This window comes from Phalaenopsis equestris, unplaced genomic scaffold, assembly GCF_001263595.1.
Source record: "Phalaenopsis equestris unplaced genomic scaffold, ASM126359v1 Scaffold000161, whole genome shotgun sequence".
Lineage (NCBI taxonomy): Eukaryota > Viridiplantae > Streptophyta > Magnoliopsida > Asparagales > Orchidaceae > Phalaenopsis > Phalaenopsis equestris.
The window spans coordinates 265,728-289,010 of record NW_018164603.1 but is presented as its reverse complement, the minus strand read 5'-3'; the positions used below and the strand labels follow the sequence as shown (position 1 = coordinate 289,010).

General features: G+C 35.4%; 1 protein-coding gene and 1 long non-coding RNA gene across 2 annotated transcripts in view; both read right to left on the bottom strand.

Moving 5' to 3' along the window:
* Positions 1-23,283, bottom strand: part of LOC110022009 (nardilysin-like) — a 124,059-nt gene that overhangs the window by 23,413 nt on the left and 77,363 nt on the right. The window contains exons 12-15 of the mRNA XM_020720772.1: positions 21,565-21,944; positions 1,887-2,036; positions 1,624-1,806; positions 1,116-1,319 (exon numbers count right to left, since the gene is read on the bottom strand). Coding sequence (XP_020576431.1) covers positions 1,116-1,319; positions 1,624-1,806; positions 1,887-2,036; positions 21,565-21,944 — 917 coding nt within the window. The remainder of the gene's footprint in view (positions 1-1,115; positions 1,320-1,623; positions 1,807-1,886; positions 2,037-21,564; positions 21,945-23,283) is intronic.
* LOC110022010 lies at positions 15,759-17,716 on the bottom strand. Its single transcript, XR_002293720.1, has 3 exons — positions 16,752-17,716; positions 16,334-16,672; positions 15,759-16,175 (listed from the first exon to the last, which is right to left on the bottom strand). It is a non-coding gene; the product is annotated as an uncharacterized LOC110022010 (long non-coding RNA).

The window sequence follows — 23,283 nt, the reverse complement described above, 5'->3', positions numbered from 1 at the left end:
ATATATATATATATATTAAATTATATGCAATTTACTCACGCGCGGCGTTGTAACAAAATGGGTGTCCTCCTTAGGCAAAATCGACGCTCCGGACGTGCCGCTGCAGTCTGTTTTGTCATCCGGGGTCGCTCGGACGACGTCGTCGACAATCGGGTCAAAAACACGTCAAAATTCAAATTTCACAAAATTTCGATCCGCGATCGATCGCCTCAAAAGGTTTATTCGAGCCTTCGACAGGTAACAGTGCAAGCGATGCGACTTGTGGCGATCAGACGTGTCGACTCTCTGAATTGTGAAGTTTTGTGCGCGCGGGAGTGCGAATTGTGCAGAAGGCCACCTTAAGGCTCAAAAGGTCTTATATGAATCCCGTTTGGGTTTCCTCATGTTGGTTTCACCCTTCTAAGTGCTAGAAGTCGATACCACACACACGAAACTCCAAAAGGGTACAGAAGTGAGTTGAATTTCTAGAACAAGGCGGGTTCCATTTCTAAAGTTCTAAGATAGTCGAAGGGAGGTCCCTAAGGCTAGATCCTAAACCCTAAGAGGAAGACTAGACCTCACCAAAAATGAGGTCAACACACATAGAATGCAAAATGCAACCTTTCATAATAAGCAAAAAAGAGTTGACAACATTTAAACAGCAATAATCAACAATCCAAAATGCTCTTATGAGAAATGTGGTTTTGTACATCACAATTGAAGAGCTTTTTCTCAAAACAAATCCATTGACATCAAACCAAAATGCTACCGAAGCACCTAGCAACTGGCATTGCAAGTGCATGCCTTCAATGCAACTCACCGCTATCTGATGTACATCCTTATGACTAACTTTTTCATTATCACTCACTTTTCATAGTGATTAGCAATGCCCCAAACCATTGTCATGCATTCTGACCAGCATCACTTGCCAGACACGCCATTGCATGCATTCAAATAATATAAACATATGTATGCATATACACATACGAATGTGTATGTGTATATGTATGGCATGTGTACAAATGTTACTTGCATATATATATAACTGTGTGAGGGCTTAAAATTTATTCAGCATGAAAATTTTGATGCAAAACCAACATAACATAAAACATAAGAGAGGATAAATTCATGCTTACCTCAACAACCGAATTCACTTCGACGTCATTTTTCACGGGCATGCTTCTAATCAGATTTTCTTCTGATGAGAGACAAAGAACACGATTGTGATTACACAAGTTTAGAGGAAGAGGTTTCACAGAAAAGGTATTAATGAAAATATCTGATATAATGGTTGCCTCATCCTCCGACAAATTTCCATGGCAGAGCCCTTCAACATGTAGCTGCAAGTTCGGGTGATAAGGATATAAAATTAATGAGAAATAACATAAGGGTGATTCTAAAATAATTCTGGTGGGCATTCTTGACTAAAGAAAAACTCTCACTGCAATCATCTGATTCATTATATCAATATGGGCTGCCAATAAATATTTACACTATTCTTCGTGGGTAAAATTGGTATGGAATAGAAAGTACGAAAATAAGGAACTTAAAACAGCAGATGGTCAGGCACGGAATGCAGGAACCTAGAGTAGAGTCTGGAAAGGTAGGGGTGCGGTAATACTGTTCATGTTGCTGTCTGCATACCTCAGATAGAAGAATCGGAATAAATGCCTCCAAATCAGAAAGAGAGAGCTTAACAAGGCAAGCCAGCTTCTCATCTACGTCCCAGAACTTTTCCCGTAGAACCTGTAATCTCAAGTATGAAGAATGACTCAAAGGCTTCATATTGGCATTTTTTAGGGCTCTTTCCATGTTCTCTTTGACAACCTGATTACTTCAAAAATGTATGGTGATTAAACAATGAGAAATTTATTAAATATAAAAGAGACAAATTTTTTGTAGAATACCTTGAATCGATCTATTTTTGGTGAGAAAGACCAAGAGATAGTCAATATTTTAGATAAAAGGGTTGACAGCTTATCATTAAAGCCATTCAGCTTAAGCTCAAGTTTGTCGCCTATAATTGTCAATGATGCATCCAACTTGGCAACTCCAGCCTGCAAATTAATTAGAGGAGCGATTGATTAGTATAAAAACAGTATAATTCAGTTCAAACCAGTAAATAGCTAGATTAAAGTATTGTGAATTCCACGGTCCATCAAGATGCAAAATACAGATATAAATGGCACCAACTACGAATATAAACATCCTTTTCATTTTGCATGCCAATGTGAAAAAATTCAAAGCTTTGAGCCAAAAAACCATGAACAGACTGAGATGGCCATCCATCAGAGAATGCAGAAGTAAAAAAAAACATTAAATACCACAAAGTGACATTTTTGCGCATTATAAATAATTTTTCCTTCCACAGAAATCATTCGTTAAATTAAAAGGTAATGCTTGTCAGAAATAGGAAGAAACGTCTAGAATAGAAAACAAAGAAAAGCTGTAGCGGCAATTGAAACTGAAACCTCTTCCCACAAAATTAGAAGAGCAACTGCAGAGTATCACAATCCATGAAAGAGAGCTCGAATACCCAGCATTCATACGCCCTTTTAATGCCATAATCAAAATTGAATTATAAATGACCATAAAAGGGTCATTTTATAGAAGAAGCACCGACATAAAAACACTACAATGTCTCAGGTATATAGATAAATGAAAGAGCACAAATATACCATAATCCAATGAAATAAGTGAATAATTATAAAACACCTAATTCTTAGGTGAATCAGAATGCAGCTAAGAACTAGACAAAATTGTTTATCATGTTTGTTAAATTTATCAGGAAGAGCAAGTTAGCAGTCAACCGCAAGAAACCATAGAAGCTCTTGATTGTTGCATCAATTCCTTTATAGTGCAAATAGCTTGTCCAAAAAGTAAAAGTGGACTCTATTGAAGATAAAGCAAATTGTTCGATAGTTCATCAGAAAATCTTGTAATCCCCAGAATGAAGGCATACATTTGGATTAATTTTCCCAATTAATTTTGTCATTCAAGTGCCTAGGATTGTGTATCACCTCGTACACATGCAATTTTTGTATTTTGCATTCGTTTAGGGACCTACATGAATAGTTCCTGAGCAATTTGAATATTATGGATGGGTTGGAGCATTCTATTTTATGAATGGATAATGTTTGAGCGATTTTGATGACAATCGCGGCATTTTCTACTTCAAGTTGCATGATATCACATTTGTAGCTCGTTGTTTTCATTGTGCTAGATCGAATAGATAGCAGAAGGACCCACTAACAATTATTTATGTTCCGAACATATCAACAGAATGTGGGTGGCATTTGAACAATTTCAAATATGATCAAGGCAATCCAAACTTGATTTGCACAATGTCACGATCTTCACTCATCATCTTTCATCATGATTTATCAAGTTGACTGAGATAGGCCTTCTTTGATAATTTTGGAGCTCCGAACAAATCAACACAAAATGTTCTATAAAAGAGCAGCATTTAGATGATCTCAACTACAAATGACATATTTTGACTCTGATTTACATGCTTACTTTTGATGCCCATCGTTTTTATCGTGATTGATCGAGTTGAGCCATGGAATCGACATGGAGGTCAACAAATACATTCAAACACCCACCAGTCGTTTCTTTTCCAGCCTAATGTTTCTTCAACTTGTTCCTTTGTTGAATTAGCTTTTATTTACATTTACATTTCAAGAACTTTGTTATTTATCTCTTGTATTCGAGCAAACTTATGGCCAAAAGATGAGTCTTTAAGTAATTCTTTTAAGGCATATAAGAAAACAATTTTGATTCAATAAAATTTCAAATTTCCTCTTTCAAGCTTATGTATATACAAGATATGGGGTTCCTTTCAGTGCATTGCAATACAAACTCTATGGAAAGTTGTCCTTGTACTAATGCTAAGTCTTCATTATCTTTGGTGATCTCTTATTAATAGCAGAAGTACTTATTTGGATTATTTTTTATAACTAGGATTTCAGTTGCAGCATAAAATTTCAATTATCCGCCATGCAAAAATTCAAATTTGCTACTCTCGGTCCTTAGGCATCCTACATAAACAGCAATCATGAAGGAGGCATCTACTCTTTTTCTCTCTTTTTCTCTCTTCCAAAATTCGAGAAACCTTTGAGCACTAAAAGCAAAAGGAGACAGGAATGCTTCAGTTGACTTGTTACATAGGATGGAGTGGAAAATTGCACAGGTTTATGATTTTGATTTAGGAATTCACCATTGACGTATGATTATTACAAAAAAACCAGCTATGGTTTCAATTTGGAAGAGAAGCTAGTATTATAGTAGGAAAATTTTAAATCCAAGGAGCCTGATATTGCTTAATTTTCATATTATCAAGGCACTTAAATATCCAAAAAAACACTCAATTGAGAGGATAACTCCAGGTTCTTAGATAGCTATTTTGGATCTTGATAATATTTATGGAGAATACAACTCTCACATTTTAAAAATAGACCCTAACTCTTTCATGACGGGGGATTGGAGAGCTAGACCAAGAGTTGGATTGAAGACTTGAGTGAGCTCAAAGATTTAGAAGATCCTTCACCTTTACCAAACCACCTTCATCTAACAACCATCATCAGGTTGCCCACCGTCACCCATCCATCATCATCAAGGCAATACTACTCTACAATTGTCATCAGATTGTCACTGCTGTATCCATTGTTAAAGGACTATTGTCCATCCACCATTGGTTGTTCACCGATGGGTCTCTAATGCTCAACCACCATCATCAACACGTAGTTATCAATCCACCAATGGGTCACTACCCAAATATTTTCATAAAATGGCTACCGCCCATCCACCTGAATCAACCAAACATTATTCGAGACAATCGTGGTATGGAAATTATTGCTATGGGACAACATTTTGAACACTGAGACATTACTCAAGTGGAACTTATGGTTCCCTCCAACTTATAAGCCAACCACAGATATACAAACTCAAGGGCATCTTCATTGAAGGGGATAATGAGAATATTACGAAGCTTTTGCAATCCTCCATGTCTAAGGATGTTTGGCAACGACAACCACAACTTTCTTTAAACTTTGCTTTTCTCCTCAACTTAAAGCAAGTTTTATTTTTCCATATTTCTAGAGATTGTAATAGGGCCTCTCATTTTTGTGCCAAACATGACTTAGATAATTCTTTTGTTTTTATGCATATATATGATGATAGAGACCTTTCTACTATACTTGTAGATGACAGAGCTCACTTTTGTACATCATAGATGATTACTCACATAGTTTTTGTACTTTGTGATATATTAATGCAAATGCATATTTCAAGGATCAACCAAGCATCAACTATCTTGCCCTTCAGAATAATTTTGTTTTGAAGCATGTTTGCACTTTTAGTGGGCTTTACTCTATTATATGAGAGGATAGGTCATTTTTTTGTAGATGGTAGGAGCTTACATGCTTTCTTATTGTAAACTTTTTGTAATGGTTTTGATTTAGTATTGCATTACAATTTATCATCAACCATTGACCACTACTCGAACACCATCGTTGACTATCGCCGCCTGACCATTGACATCGGGCAGTCGCCACTCATCCACCACCATTAAGCTACCATCACTCAACCAGTACATCATACAATCAAGACCTGTTTAATTTTGTCAAACTGTTACTACACATCCACTAGGGCTATGAGTACTCGAAGATCGTTAATCGCTCAAAAATTAGTTCAAATTTTGGATTGAATCGAGATCAAAAAGAAATAAACAAGTCGATCTATGAGCCAAAACTTTGGATCAAAATTTTTTTAGCTGATTTCGAGCCATACATGAATCAACTTGATCTATCTCGAAGTATTTTTTAATAAAAATTATATATATATATATATATATATATTTTAGTCCTCCCTTTGCCTCTAGTTCTTCGAAAAGACCCGACTAACCGATTGGTAAGATGCGTACCATTACCCAAAGTAACCAAAGTATCGTCCATCAGATTCCTAAGCTCAAGTAGTTTTCCATTCTTCTTCTTCCTCCTGGATGTATAAACATGTCATTCCTCATCTGATCAATGGATTGTTCCAAAGGTGGTCGGACAGGTGTAGGCTATTGGACATCATGCCCATGAGCCTGAATAACATTAACATTTGTTCGACCTGATGAGGCGGTAGTGAAACAGTAGAGGTATTGCCACCTGTAATATGAGTGATAGGTTCTAGAGCAGATAGAGTCTAAATAAATCTCCCTTGCCCCCACGATAGGGGGTTCCAAAGACGGGGGAACAACGACAATGTGTGAAGACTGAATGGTTGACATATTGACTGCGAGAATAGTGACATCTTCAGGAGTATTCTTTTGATTATCAATAGTGTCAATAACTTGGGGCTGAACAAGAGAAGTTGGATTCTCTGCCTCTGGCGGAGTGCTTTGATTTTTTGGTATGAGTTGGGGGTGTAGATGGTGGCATTGAGAACATACGACAGTTCGAACAATAAGAAGGAAAAAACTCAATCACTACTTTTTGTCAATATCCATTGTGTTGTGTGCTCAATCAATTCTCCTCAGAAGCGGATAAAGTGATGTCTCTTTCAACAAGTACTCTGACTTCAGATGGGCAGGAAAGATTAAAAGTAGGAAAATCTGTTTTAAGTGGCTTACCATAAGCTGAGACAATAGTGTACAACACTTTTTGAGTGAAATAATGAAATTTCAAACCGGGGAGGCGAATCCAAACCGGAATGATTGGTGGTCCCGTCTGTGGGTCAAAATCCACAAACTATTTCAGAATCTTCATTACTCTGCTATCAATTCAGATAATTCTTCTAGCAAATAAACGCGTGTAATCCTCTTCATTATTAAGTTGAATAACAGTGTGTCTTTCATCTAAAAATTCAATTTTTCACTCCCCAACAAGATGCATAAGCTCAAATTCCTTACAAATCAGCTCCATTTTGGGATGGATATAAAATAAGCCACGAGCCAAACGAATCCACATAACTCAATTTGAGTCAACTTTTTTAAAATTCAGCCGATTTAGAGTTGGAATGGATCCAAACGACTCAAATTGAGCTAACTCTTTTTATTTCACGCTGATTAAGTCTCAAGCCTAGCTGGCTCGAAATCGAATATAATGAACTATGAGGCTAGTTCAATCCACACTTAATCCATTCAAACCTATTTCGAATCACACTTAATCCATTTTGAGTCAATTTCGAGCCGATCCCAACTCAACTCTAAATTGAATCATTAACAGCCCTACCGTCCACCACCATCAAACATCACTGCTCCTCCAAGATGTCAAATGTCATTGTTTGACCATCATTATCTAGGCATGTCCTCTATCCACTGTTGTCAAATTGTTCCAACCATATGTTGTTGCCATCTTCAAAATGATGTCACCCAAATATTGATACCTACGATGGCCACTTGACCACATTGTCTGACTATAGTCTCCCAATCAAAAATGCCAATTATGATCGTCTGACCTTCTATCACTTAACCATGGTCGTCTGGTCTCCATCAACCAACCATGATCGCCCAATAATATAGTCATATACCTAAGATTATGGATGATCGCCCAATAATATAGTCATATACCTAAGATTGCACAACTACTATCACTCATCTATGGCTGCACGATCACTTAACTATGGCTGCTCTTCTACAATCTACGAAACTTTGTCACCTGACTATGGTCACTTTACCTCCATTCAACTACTGTCGCTCAATAACCATCGCGTCATCCAACCACTGTTGCTCGACAGTTTCATCACCCATTGCCGCTTTAAGGCATATGCACGCCGTTGATAACTGACATCACCTATAAGGCCGACATATACTATCAACACACATCATCTCTTATAAGGATAATATGCACTAGCAAAACATCACCTTTAAAGCCAATGCAATCCACAAACATATGCCATTGCTTATAAATTAGATGCACGCCATCAAAGCACACATCACCTTTAAGGTTAATGCCCATTAACGACTTGCGTCATCACTTATCAGGTCATCTTTTAATAGATTGTTACACGTCGTTAACACCAACACCATCATCCAATAACCGCATCACATGTCGTCACCAATAGTATTGATATATGCAATCACCAATAAGGTCAATTTGCACGAAGATGATACAAGACTTTTTTTGTTCTCTTAACTACTCCACAAAAAAGAACAACAAAACAACACCACAAACAATATCTTGAAAATAACTCTAAAATTTCTAAATTTTTCCAATTTCTATCAAAGAATTCATTCTACCAAATTCATGTTTACTATAAGGTATCAAACCCATCCCCAATTATGGGAAAAAGCATCAATTGTCATTTATGACATAGATTGATAAAATCATTTCAAATAAGCTAAAACTTGGTGCTTTTTCTCCTATTTGATTTTCTATTTAAAAACTTCAGTATCTACTATTAAAACATTTCTTTTTCTTTTATGTGTGCTTGATCTTTATATAAAGCTAAGACATTAATATGTTACAAAATCATCATAATTTTTCTTGCAAACAACATAGATCATATTTTATTACTAATTTATATTTGGACATATTAATTATAAAACCTTTGATGCCGCTATAAACTATAAAAGTAGCATGAACAATAGTCAATTTAAATGGCATCGCTAAAAATTCATAAGTCACATCTACATTGAAATATAATCATATATACATCATAGTTTTTAAATTCAACTAATGAAAATCAAATCGGAAGGTCAATTCGAAAAGACATGGAAGAATCTTGTTGTTGGTCAAATAAATTATCTTTACAAGATAAACGATACTAATATTTTTGGCCATCATATTAAACTTTTTATAGTAGATGCAAAGGCCCATGATTTCATCTTTTTTTCCCATACTCAAGATTGGTGTTCTCTAAAATAAAACATTTGGCATGATGAATATTATGTCCAACAATTCATAACGTAACTTTAAGCACTGGAGTTCAACAGTTTTCATTCGATGAGATGAGAATTAAGAATCGATTGTGTTCCAACTGAAGTGAGACATGATTGGCGCACTGTCAGGAGTTGAGACCACTCCAGATCACATTCATCTAGAAGGTATTATAATCTATAAAGATTTCAAAGAGATTTTTGGTGAATTTGTATGAAGATTGATGTTAAAAAATGTCTAGACAAGTTTTTGACATACCAAATACTCAAGCATGAATGCCAAATACCAAATTGATCATTACATCCTCTTAATATTTATAAATAAAAGCGGAAAGAAAGTGCAATCAATTTCCTAATTAGCATATGTGCATTGAAAAAAAAGTCATTATGCAATTTGGACAATGGTTGACAAAGTAACTAAAACAATTTATTTCTATCAATCAAGTACAAATACCTAGTAAAAATGGTAGCAATGATCGATGAGGAAAATATTATTCAATCATGTGTTATGCTAATCATTATCGTCTATGATTAAGATGTAAGATTTACTTCTAGTATATGGAAAAAACAACAGATTTTTGGTATAGGAATAGGCTTCAACATTATATTTCAACCGTCGACAAATAGTTAGAGCATACCATCCAAATTTTGGAAAATTATTTGAAGCTTATATTCTTCAAATTAGAGGTAAATGACAGGATTATATTCCATTAGTAAAGTTTGCTACAAATAATAATTTCAAGTAATGTCAATATGCCATCGCATGAGACTCCTTATGACAGAAAAGGCAAATGATTCCTGTGTTGGTTTGAAGTTAGCAAAGGTAAACTCATGATACCTTAACTAGTTGGTAAAACTACTAGAAAAATTCATTTAATTTGAGAACTTCATTAATCCAGAAGCATAAAAAAATATACATTAAGTTTAAACACTAAGGTGTGATGTTGTCTTTTTCAAAGTTTCACCAAAGCATGTATTTACTAGCTTGAAATTATTGACCTAGCCCATGGCCTTCTTTAAAATCTCATGCTTGATGCTGCATTCGCTCATGATTCAAGGAGAATTACACTGGAGAATCATACTCAATCAATTTTTTTTCCTCCCAAGCTACAAAACCTCCATTGCCTTAAGGCGATCGCAAAGCCTCTTTTTCCCCCAGCTAACCACAGTTCCCTTTCTCTCTCAATTTATAATCCTCGTCTTGCTCCTCAACAAAGAGCATTCACAGCCAACTACCTAAAGGTTATTATTGGGCTTTGTTCTTCATTTTCACTCAAACTTTTGATTTTTCTTGCCACTTTGTGTATGTATATTAAATAACTTAGTCCTAATTTTTTGATATTCAGCAGATCATTGATTATACATTTCACATTTGGTTATTGCTTAGTATATTTCTGAAATTTATATTTAATATTATACCAGAATACCATATGTAGTACATAACTTGACACAATTAATTGTCATATTAATTATTTTAACAATTAAATGATTAAATATGGTAGCATGAACCATTACCGTGCCCATTTACTTAGCTGAATGTAATAAATCGTGCTCATACAAATCATGTTTTATTATTAAATTATCATTACCCAGATTAATTACAGAATCTTCAAGAACTATGCAATTTCTTCCACGCCAGATGTAATGACGATGGTAGTCAAATTTGCTTGTGTAAAGGCTATAGTTGATCAAAATGAATTTCAATATGTTCTTGCCATCCAGCGCCACCACAACTTCCTTACTTGGCACAAACAATGCCTATTTTTTTATTTACCAACACCAGACCCCCAAAAAAAATCTCCTTTCCACAACAAAGTCCTAATCCCTCTCTAACCAAACCCTTGGATAGAAGTGAACTGGTATGACTATGGAGCATCTCAGATAACATGAAATAGCACCCCAGGCGAACACATGCGACATATTCCCCCGTCTCGCTCTTGTAGTGGGAAATTTCTTGCATTTTTTGCTGCTCCAGCTCTTGTGGCCCCTGATTTTATATTACTAGGAAGAGAATTAGGGTTGTTCTATTTGAGAACTATTTATAGGTTGTTATTTTCTAGTTTTGAGTCTTTTGTTCTAGTTTATGGTAACTAGAGATTTTTCTTCCTAGTTTTCTCCTATTTAAAGAGTTGTAGCCAATTTTTATACGAATGGTAAATTTGTATCTTGCAGAGAAGATAGTCTCCATCATCCGTACCTCATCATTTTTCTATTCGTCTCATTGTTTTTAGACTGAATAGTAGCCGAACAGCTTCATCCTTCTTCCAAACTTCATTGATTTTGCATATTCTCTTTCTCTTGCCACTTCACAACCTCTCACAACTAAATCCGATCCCTAGACAAATTTTAGGAACCCTAGAATGGTGCCTTTTCATATTAGACCAAAAAATCCTAAATTTTTTTAGAGAGTTCTCTGCCATGTTCATAAACCTAAAATCCACATAACCTAAACTTTCACTAAATGAATACCCTAACGATCTCTACCTCAATCCCAAGCCCTGATCCTAAACATTCAAGTGTTAACCTTTCTATTTCCACTAAAAATCCATCCCACCACCTATAAGATAAACCTAAACCCTCTTGTCAACTTTTGAATAGCAATTCAACATCCGTCAAAACCTTAAGTGAGGAGCAAGTCACTATTTTGTAATGGAGAAACCTTCAATGAAGTGTTCAGAAGCTTATCATAGCGAAAATGCGATGGGAAGTCCTCCAATTGCAAGTAATGCTCGTTAATTTTGAAGGAGACTATACCGAGGAATCACCCACAACAACAATGAGCATCCAAACGGAGGAGAAAAAGAAAACACTTTCACCAAGAATTTTAAAGTGACGAAGGGTTGATGTCATGTCAATTTAGCATTAACTATAAGAGGAAATTTAAGAGATTTTGGATGAGTTTAGTAAATGGCTTGAGATAATGAAACTAATTTACGAGTACAAGAATGTTCCACCTAACAAAAGAGGAAGGCTATCCACCATTAGTTAAGAAGAGTGCTTCCTTATAGTGAAAAAACTTTAACTGTCTATGCCAGCATGAGGAAAAAAAACAAAATCACGACTTGGTCCAAAATGAAAATGGAGATATAGTTCAAAAACTCACCAATAAATTACAAATAAAACAAAATCTTGAGATTTCACAATTTATAGAAAAAAGACCTCTCAGTAGAGTACACTAATGTTAAATGGTGAGCTAGTGGAATTCAAGAATAACACCATAACCTGATATCATAGATGTTTGAGACCGTCCAATCACAATGTGATGCAATTGCAGCTAGGAGTGTAAATAAGCAGAACACGAGCGAGATTGGGCTCAGCTCGTGTTCAACTCGTTAAAAAATACCACTGTTCATGTTCAACTCGTTTAAATTTTGAACACAAAAAATTTGTTCGCGTTCTGCTCATTTGCTTATTGAGCCGAAAACGAGCTGTTCGCAAACAAAAAAACATTTCGACAACCCTATTCATGCATGCAACCATTAAGGGTGTAAACGAGCTGAGCTTGAGCGAGTTCAGACTCGACATGTTAAAAAATATCATTGTTCATGTTCGGCTCGTTCATATATCAAGCTCAAAAAATTTATTTGTATTTGGCTCGCTTGCTTATCGAGCGGAACACGAGCTATTCCCGAAAAATAAGCTATTTTGACAACCCTAATCACATAGTCGTAGGATGTTAAGGGTAGGGCAAGATTTAAATCTTGTTATTTATATTAAAATATTTATTTAAATAGAATTTAATATATTTTTATTCGATTTGTAATTAGTAATTTTAATTGATAATAATCTTTGTAGCGTTGTTATATGACATTAAATAGGACGCAATGGAGAAAAAGGATTCATGTAGCTCATCCCACTTAGTGGGATAAAGGTTTTGTCATTTTTGTTGTTGTATAAAACTTTGTAGCGTTGAAGTCAATTAAATTATTTAACAATGATACTCATTATATATATATATATATACATATATATATATATATATATAATTATTTCGAACCAAAAGGAGTAGAACATAGAAGAATAAAACCTTATTCATCTTTGGCTCGTTCATATATCGAGCGCAAAAAAATTAATTGTGTTCGGCTCGTTTGCTTAGAGAACGAAACGAGTAGGAGCAATTTAACGAATTAAACACGAGTTGTTTGTAGACAAGGAACCGTTTCGACAACCCAAGTTGCAGCCCTACTGGATATTAGAAGGTATTAGACCTTAACCCTTAAAGCACATAAACAACACAGTAGTATCAAGTCGACACTACCCTTCAAATAAGGATCAACCATTGGATCAAGCAATAGTACACCAACCAGAATGCCCAAACCTATCCCTCGTGAGGAGAAGCCAACACATGAAGAAAAGATGACTGATCACACTAACACCCATAAAATATTTCAATTATGATGGACACAAGCACATTGCATCAAACTACACGAACAAGAAATTGATTTCTTTTATTAAGGTGTAATGGAGAAGGCACATAGTGATACCTAAGGGAAGAGGAGATAAGAGAGTACCAATTACTTGCAGATATTGGTGAGACATTTGTGGTTCGACGAGTTTTTCAAAGTAAGCCTAAGAGAGATCGGCAACGACTTAGACAAAAGATCTTTTGTCCATGTTGCACTGTCAAAGGGAGAAGTGTGATCTCATTATAAATGGATGCAATTGTGAGATATAATATAAGCATTCATAATCATATTCCCTTATTTGGTTGAAAAAAGAAAATGCAATTAGTATTGATAAGAGACCTCTGATAAAATTTTCAATTGAATATAAGTTGTAAGATCACGAGTGGCATGAATCTTGCCTATGGATATGTCACATTCATTTGGGCCAACCATGAAAATGAGATAGAAGTACGCTTCATGATAATCACAAAAAATATATACTAATTATCAAGCACGACAAGTGCTATTGTATTTGTCATTGAAGTAACAATGATGCATACTCTGATAAAGACAAAAAATACACTTCCTCGTTATATATTTTAATAGGCTATAAGAGAGATCTCAATAGAACTAACATTAGTGACACTATAAGAAATGATACAACGGAGCCAGTACCTGAGAGTGTGATTCTGATAAAACTTTCAGAATGTGTTGATTGATAGCCTACCACTTAAATTACCACCCTTCTGAGAGATTCAAAATATTATAGGCCTCATTTCAAAATCAGTGCTTCTCAACTGATAAGCCTATAAGATGCAATCAACTGAGTACAAGCTGTAGAAGTAAATAACAAACTTGATGACTAGACGATTGGTGCATCAGAGTACAAGCCCATGCGTAATTCTAACTCTGATTCTATCAGAGGATGATGGTTCTTAATACGTGTATAGATAAAAATGTCGTGAACAAAATTACATTAAATACTGATTTTCAATTTTGGGAACGAACAATTGGTTTGATCAATTACATGGAGCAAGTTTCTTCCTTAAGGTTGATTTACGCATTTGTTATCAGCAGACCAGGAAGAGACCAGGAGATAGTGAAAAATAACAATTAAAACAAAAGATGGATTGTATGAGTGAATGTCCATGCTATTTGGCTTGTACGATGCTACGAATACCATTATGAGGTTGATGAACCATATCTTCCAAGCTTTTATTAAAATGTTTATGGTCATAAATTTTGATAATATTCTGGTATATAGTCGTTAAGACGATCAACACTTACATCATCAACAATAGGTGTTTGAAGTTCTCTGAACACAGAAATTGCACAATCATCTAAAGAAGTATTATTTTATTACGCCACAGACATGCTTTCAAGGGTGTATTTTCTTGCTGCCTGTATTGAGATGAACCTAGTGAAGATCGATGTTATTGTGTCCCGAACAAGGCTGCCATTTACTCCGATTTTCCAATTTCATGGACTGGCTTTCTTTATAGCAGATTTATTAGGAATTATAACTCAAACATGAAACCTTTTATGAAGTTTCTAAAATCAAATAGATTTTCTTGGACAAATAAGGAACAAACTTGTTTTGATGTTATAAAACAAAATGTTACTCAGATCCTTATTTAGCATTACCATATTGCAATCAAATGTTCATGAAAGTAAGCCTCAAATTTGAGAAATTAAGCGGATAACCTATTAATTTATTCAGTAAAAAATAAATGATTCTAAGGGAAAGTTTTATACCTATGATAAGAAAGTTTGTCATTATGAAAGCCTTCAATCACTGGAGTCATTATCTGATGGCAAACAACTTTACTCTCTATACTGACCCCGAGGTCTAAGATGCTTAAATAGCCATAGAATGCTAAAGGACAACACATAATATAACTGAAACTTTTCTTTTCATTCCATTTTTTGCTCAAGTACAACGTATGGAGTCATAACAAAATAGAAAATGCACAAAATCTTTGTCACTTGTTGATCACTACTATACAATCAAGGTTAGTTGATATGTCATTAATAAGAATTTTCAAGAGACTTAGGGTCTATTTGAGGCAGTTGTTGATTATTTATAATCGGCTGATAAGTAGATTATTCTAATAATCTGATAATCTGTAGAATATCAGAATAAGCTGGCTTGCTGTTTGAGACAGTTTATTCAGAATAGCTTACTGAGAGCTGTTGTTAGATAAATGACCATTTTACCCCTGTTTAGTTGAGTTGTTTGCAACAAAGCTGTATAGATAAAACAGATGTCTCGAACTATTACAGTTTAGTTACAAAAATTAAAATACAATGCTCACAATTTTGTGAGTATAAGAATTTTCAAGAGACATAGGGTCTGTTTGAGGCAGCTGTTGATTATTTATAATCAACTGATAAGCAGATTATTCTAATAATCTGATAATCTGCAGATTATCAGAATAAGCTGACTTGCTGTTTGAGACAGTTTATTCAGAATAGCTTACTGGGAGTTGTTGTGGATAAATGACAATTTTACCCCTGTTTGGTTGAGCTGTTTGCAACAGAACTGTATATGGACAATAATAAATAAAACAGATGTCTCGAACTATTACAGTTTAGTTACAAAAATTAAAATACAATGCTCACAATTTCGTGAGTAAAAAAAAAGAAATATAATTACAATTAAGAGTAAACAAATTAAAATGTTCAATTTAAAACTCTGACGTCGTCTGTCCTCAGTGGCACTGTCCTCTTGGGAAACCATCGTACCACGATCACAGTCGACATAGGAGTATGTCGGAATGTCGGCCCAACGAAAGAAATCACATCATGTTAAAACACCCATCTGACAACTGTAGAACTGTCTCCCACTGCTATGAAGCTGGCGTGACGTGAGTAAGGGAGCTGGTAGTTCGCAGTAACACAACACAACTCGGGAGGTCCCTGAAATCCTAGAGTTCATGTTGCTACTGAGATAAAACAACCAAAAAGGATCATTTGTCATATCATAAAAATAAATTAAGCTTTATATATGAGAACCGAAATAAAGGAAAATCGGTTCGAACGAAATACGCATTTAAAAAAAAAGTGACAGTGCGGTCTCAGACTAGTAACTACTCCAACCTACGTGTCTGTCACAGAATGGCGACAGTGGGCCTTCAAAAAAATGAGTTCTTGGTTGCCTTTAACCCACAAGGACGATCATCCTGTGCCAGATGTGTATATCACCAAAAAAAGACCATCAGATAAATCCTCATAAGCGGATGCACCAAAAACAATGAAGGATATCGGTTGCATTCTTTAGGAATACACATTCAACACAAGATAAGAACACTAAATCGGCCATCTCACTTGAGTTGAATGCATGTTTTCCAGTCGTGACAACCACCTTAAACATAATGTCGAGTTTTTCTTCGAACTCCGGCTCAATTCCGCACTGCCTATATTTCTTGGCGGTTGGCATGGCCTGTATCATTATATGGAAAGAGAGGGGTTTAGTCAATAACCAAAAAATACAAGAATCAAAATGAGAGTGCAGTTATTACCTTCAATTTCTCAATCCATCATTCATTCAGAGCATCGATAGTTCAGTTAACAGGATCCCAACTCAGCCCGATGGATCCACTTTTCAGCTCCTTCCAAATTTTCCACTCTTTCAATTGATCACATTTATTTTTAAATTTGAGCTGCTGTAATCCCTTCCCGTCAATTCTTTGAATTTTTTTTGTAATATTTTGCCGATCTTCCTTGTTGAACTACGTGATTGGTCTATTTCCGATTTCATTTTTTATAATATAGAGATTGCAGAAAATATTTGTAACTTCTTTATCCCAAATAGCTGACGGTCCACCTTCATTCGTCTTAGCCATGTTGGAACTAGAGGAGGAATTTATGGTTAAACAGAGTAACTCAACATGTAATATCGTGTTAAAACATTGTACAATAAAACCAAAGTGGGGCAAAAAGGTTCTTATCCACTAATAATACAATCAACAATAATAAAAACAAAACACTTTTTATTTCTGTAAAGAACAATTTAAAAAGGGTAGTAGGGCTATAGCTGTTACTGTCAAACTAACATTTAAAAAAGCTGCTCCAATATTCCAAAAAACTAGCATAAACTCCAATATTCCAAGACCTGCATAATCCTCAAAACCAAAACCTATTCCAAAGAACCATCCGAGCCAAGAGAACGATCCAGACATCCAAACCAACCACAAGAAACTAGCGGCCCCCTTAAAACAAGCAGGTGAAGTAAAAATAGCAAAATTACGACCCATAATGGAGGGCCAAAAAGTAACCTGCATCAAAAAGATGCAGCATATATGTATATCCTCGAATGGAGAAAAAGCTCCTTACAGCAATTGTTTCAAAATAGCACATCAAACCAATGTAGATAACACAGTGTTAGAGAAAAGCCAAAGCTGCTTGAAAATATAAGAGAATACAGGCAAAACTGCTCGATAAAATCAAAGCATTTTGGGAAACCTGCGCAACTCAAGAAAGCTGGAAGAAGCTTGTATAAAGCATCTATGAAATATATCCAGAACTCCAATCCAGCAATATGTAAAGGCCCATAAATCCGTCCAACGCATGCAAACACATGCTCCTAGATAAGCATAAATGAGCAACTAAAGAAACGAAATAATAGAGAATAGAGGGCAGAGTGTAGCAACCATTTGCACTGTTAGATTCAGCATCAAAGTAAGCCCCATTCCAGTTAACAGGGGGTGCCCAGGGTGCATATACAAGGGGGTGCATGGCTTTACAAGCCAGTGAACAGGAGAGTTACCGTCCAAAAATATGAAACTCATTTGCACTGTTAGATTCAGCATCAAAGGAACCCAAAAAACCCCATAGAAATGTACCAAACAACATTACCAAGCTTTCCCCACTATATATTGCAAAGCACAAGGACAATATAAGAGCAGAAATAAAACTATATGTAAATGCCCCAAGCATTATAAACAAGTAAAATATAAGAGCTTTCATTACTGACCTCCCAAGCATTATAAACAATTCCGCATATATGCAATATCTCTGACAAGTATGTAAATGCCCCACTATAGATAGCTACAATTCCGCATAAATGGATCTAGACAGCATTCAAAGCATTCAAATAATGCCCAATGCCCCATTCCAAAGATAGCTTGCAACTCATCTCAACACCTGCCATATACATAGGACTCCAAGGCCAACAAATTCCCCATTATACAACTAAAGAGCTTTTTCAAAGAATTGTGTGTTTTGTATGTAAATGCCCCATTATAGAGTGGTATGTATGTAAATCCCCATTATATTTTCTTGTCACAGTGAATAGGATTTGAATAGGAAATGAAGTGGCAAGTACGTAAATCCCCCTTATATTTCTCTCTAAAAATCACAAGAATTGAAAATATTCCCATGCATTCCAATCCGAAAATAGATCACAAGCATTCCAAAATTCCAATATTGCAATTCCAACATTTCGAACCATGAAATTTTATCATAGGAATAGGAATAAGAAAGTAGTTACTTCAAAATTCATTAATTTTGTTTAGCCCTTTCTTCTTTCAATAGGAAAAGTAAATATTCACAAAATAATATAACAGTTGAAGTGTGATCATCCAAATGTATGAGCAGTAGTTACTGCAACTTTATCAAGCAAAATATTGAAAAGTTATGTTCAGATCACTCATCCAAACCGTCAGAAGGTAAAATATAAAAAACCACCCATTCAAAAATTTAGATCTAGCATCCAACATTCCGTAAAAACTGCATCTAACCTCCAAAACATGCAATGATGCATCCAAACAAAAATGCAACAAGGCACAAGTGAAGGGTCGAAAGCATACCTCATTTGAGGCGGGAAAATAGGGTTTCGTTAGGAGGGGTACGACAAGGGAGAGCACATGTTGGAATGTTACCTAATTTGTGTCGAACGCCGAGAGGAAGAAGAAGCTGAGTGTGAGGGTGAGGACGAGGGGAGCAGAGAGGGGCACGGGAGGAATTTCTTCAACCTAACACACGAAGCTAACGCCGGACGCAGCAAGGTCCCAGCTTGCGAATCTATTAACATTATTTTCCAACTGTGTCGGAGTGGCACAAAAAAGTTGGTGTGAACGTGTTTTCCAAACACGACAGCGGCGTTTTCATACCGCTACCGCGCCCAATAAGCTACCCCAAACGCGCCCTTAGACTCATTGTCAGGATACATCGTATAAGCAGTATTACAAACTCAATGGATATTGATTCTTCCAGAATAAACTATACATTCCTTGAGGTTCACTCCGAGAGCATGTTACAAATAGAAAGATAACAAAACATTTTGGTAGAGATAAGAATTTCCTAAGTGAAAAAATTTACTGACCCAATTTGGTACAAGATGTGAAGAAACATGTCAATCAATGCATATTATATCCTTGACTAAAACTCGAGGATAGAATACAACCCTATACACGCCCCTTCCCATTACAAAAGGCACCATAATTCGACATAAGCATGGATTTTATGGTGAGCTTGCACGGGCGCAGTAAAGTAAGGATTATGTTATGATACCAGTAAACCGTTCATGAAGATACATTTATTTCTTACTACAAGACCACCGGCACATCACATAGTGCAGTCCTATACTTTGGGGAGAGTTTGTCTTCATGACATACCCTAGACCATCTTTATGAATAGAAATGTGAAATTTCTAAACCATTTTTAGAATGGGGGCATAAAATTTTAGTTCAATTCAATAGCTCACCCAAAGAAAAAATTGGAAAATACTGGTTGTAAATCAAAATTAGGGAAATCTGACCAAGTGTTTGTTGAGAAAGAACATCAAATAGCGGGATTCATTCTTTCGCAAGTTGAGTTTACCTACAACTAATCCACTAGTCAATCCATAAGTCACAACATATTTGAGATTGCATATGACCAAAATTCTCTTAACTCCATTGAAGTTGGTGCTAATGCTTACAACTACCACGGATGTAGAGGTTAGAATTAGAGAGATTCACGCCTCATATGAGCAAGTGATGACAGAAATTGCAAAGTAAAATGCTAAATATTAGAAGCAAGTAAACAAGTTTAGGAAAACCCAAGTCTTTAGAGAAAATGACTAAGCATAGATTAGATTGAAAGGGTCTATGGATTTAATAAAAAACTAAACCAAAATCAGATGGTTTATTTAGAGTCATCAAGAAGATTAATGATTGCTTATAAAACTGATTTGTCCGAGGATTATAATATTTCTGTCATGTTCAATATTAATGAAATGTCATGATACTAAGACACTTCTAGTGATTGAATCGCGCCCCAATCAAACGTGGGAAAAAGAATCCCACATACTGCTACTGTAGCGAGAAATTTCTAGTTGTTTTGGCTATTCAGGTCTTGTGGGCTCTTAATTTTATATTACTAGAAAATAAAATTAGGGTATTTTATTTGAAAACAATTTATATGTTGTTATTTTCTGATTTACAAATTATTTTTTTTTATGTTATTTGGAAAAATTTCTCCCTGTTTTTGGTCTATTTGGATAGATGTAACTTAATTTTCTTCAAGTAGTGAATTTATATCTTGAAGATAATAGGTAGTGGAGCTTCCCTATCATCCGTAGCTCAGTGTTATGTTGTTTGCCTCTCTGTTTTCAAATTGGACAGCCGCCAAACTGCTTCAGCCTCCTTCCAAACTCCATTGATTTCGTATGTTCACTTCCTCTTACCACTTCACAACTTCTGCCCACAAAGTCCGATTCTTAAACACCTTAAAATTTTAGAACGGTGTCAAAGCACACTGTTCCTCCAACAGATATGACAGTTGTCCATGTATCTTCCTGAATTCCTAGTGTTCTCTACGCCACACTAAGTTTCCAGCCATACAACCGAATGACCAATTTTTAGCAAATTATACCTGCAATTTGTATTGTACCTTGGTTCCAGCATGATACGGCTTTTTTTAGTACTACTGCAATTGGCTCACTAACTTCAGAATATACTAGAAGTGGAGAGGAATCTTTTGCTTATATGGACCTTTAAATCCATATTTTCTGCAAAAGGTGAAACATTTTGGTAGTTATTTACCAATATTTTAACATTAAAAGCTAGTAAATGCACTCCAAAATGCTATATAAACCTGTAGCATAAGTTAATAATAATAAATACCAATCGCGCAATACATTATTATAAAATGGATTTTAATAATCATTAATCAAGAAATCAAAAATCTATTTATTTCTTGAGCATGCACTTGAAAAAATAAAAACTATCATGATTAAAGCCACTGAAATTTCTGCAGCATTAGTCCAAACAAAAAGTAAGAATACTCTATCAGTAAAATTGCAGGAAGATGAAAAGTAGCTACGGACTAGCAAGAAATCCAATAAATTACCTGGTATATTATCTCATTTAGCTCATCTTTAAGAAGACTTACAAACAGTTCTGTTAATACGCAAGTCCTTAGACTGCTATAACCATCCTTCAGAGTAATCAAGAAATAAGCATTTACCCTAGGAACATTGAAAGTCAGGTCAATTTTGTGCCATAATTTTATAAACGGGTTGTCGATGATGCATTTTGGATAATTTTTATCAATTGAATTATGCAATATTTTTGCATTGCGAAGAGAGAAGTCCTCAGGAATAAACTCATTCTTCAAAGGTAAGTGCAGAGATGGATCTATTTGGGGAGGATCGCCCCAAATTTCAAGAATGGATGAGGGGATGTCTTCCTCGACATATGATGTTCCAAACCATGGTTCACATAGGCCGCCTGAGATTCAAAAACATATGCATCAGCATTCACTAGAACCATAACTTCACCAATAAGTGAGATATTAACAAAAAAAAAAAAAAAAAAAAAAAAAAAAAACGTATACTACACACATGAATCGGCTAATCAAATTTGAAAATGTAGTAATGATCATAGGAAAACAAGGAATGGTAGGGTCAATTGACTTATTATGGCAACAACATGACGTTCGATTCAAAAATTTGTCCACTTGAAACATTCTTCAGAAGAATTAAACGAGAACAATAAGCATAACTCAAGAATCACGCATAACATCATTCTTGCTAAGCATTACAAAGAAAAGATTTAAATTTTTTACTTATGTGATACGTCATTCTTTGGCAAATAAATCCAAATTTAATGTCCAACTTGAAACATAACATAAAAAATAACAAAATACGATGATAATAATTTGTTAGATTGCTATTCTCCATAACACTTCACAGTTTGACTTATTGCAAAGTAAACCAATAAAGACACATCTGCTGGCAAGGGTCAGAAGGACACCTACCAGCAACAGCCATTCAATTAAGGAAAAGTTTTCTAAAAGATAGGTTCTCTGAATCAAGCTGTATTGGTTATTTGAAATGTGGCAGGTTGGATGTGATGAAGATAAGTGTCTAAATCTTCAAATTGTGGAGAGATGTATCAAAATGTTAACAGAGAAAGCAAACATAAATTTTCTGCAGGTCTCCCGAAAGGAAAGAGGTCTTTGCTTCTTGAATATTTCAACTTACTCTGACATTCTCACTTTTCCACTTCTGATCTTTTACTGCTACACTTTCAACTCTCCCACACCATTGTGGTTTTTTTTTCATCTGTATCCTCCACTAATTTTCTATTACACTTTAGGCCCTCTTAATCCACAACTTCTTATACCCAATCTATAAAATGTACTCAAAGAAGAACTATCATTTTTAGAGAAAAATGAGGGCAAAGGGAAAAAATAAGTGGTTTGTAGGATTAGTAAGAGCTTCAATAGTTTTTATGAGATTTAATTTTCTTCATTTTCCTGTAATTTTTTAGGGGTTATGGTAAGTTTTACGACTTTGAGACCAACTTTTAGGCCTTATTTAATTTAAATCAAGTCATAGAGGACCACTAACGTGGTAAAATATTAGGAAAACAAAAAGGATCTGTATTGTCCGGAAAATGCCACCTTACCGAACCAGGATAAATCGTCTTCGGAGTCGCACAAACAAAGATTCCCCCTTTTGGTAGACCACCTTGCTCCAGTTGGTCGTCCCCCTCAGGTCGGACACCAAACTCCTCGAGTCGGCCATCTGCTGCGCAGATCGACCACCTAACTCAGCGAGTTGGC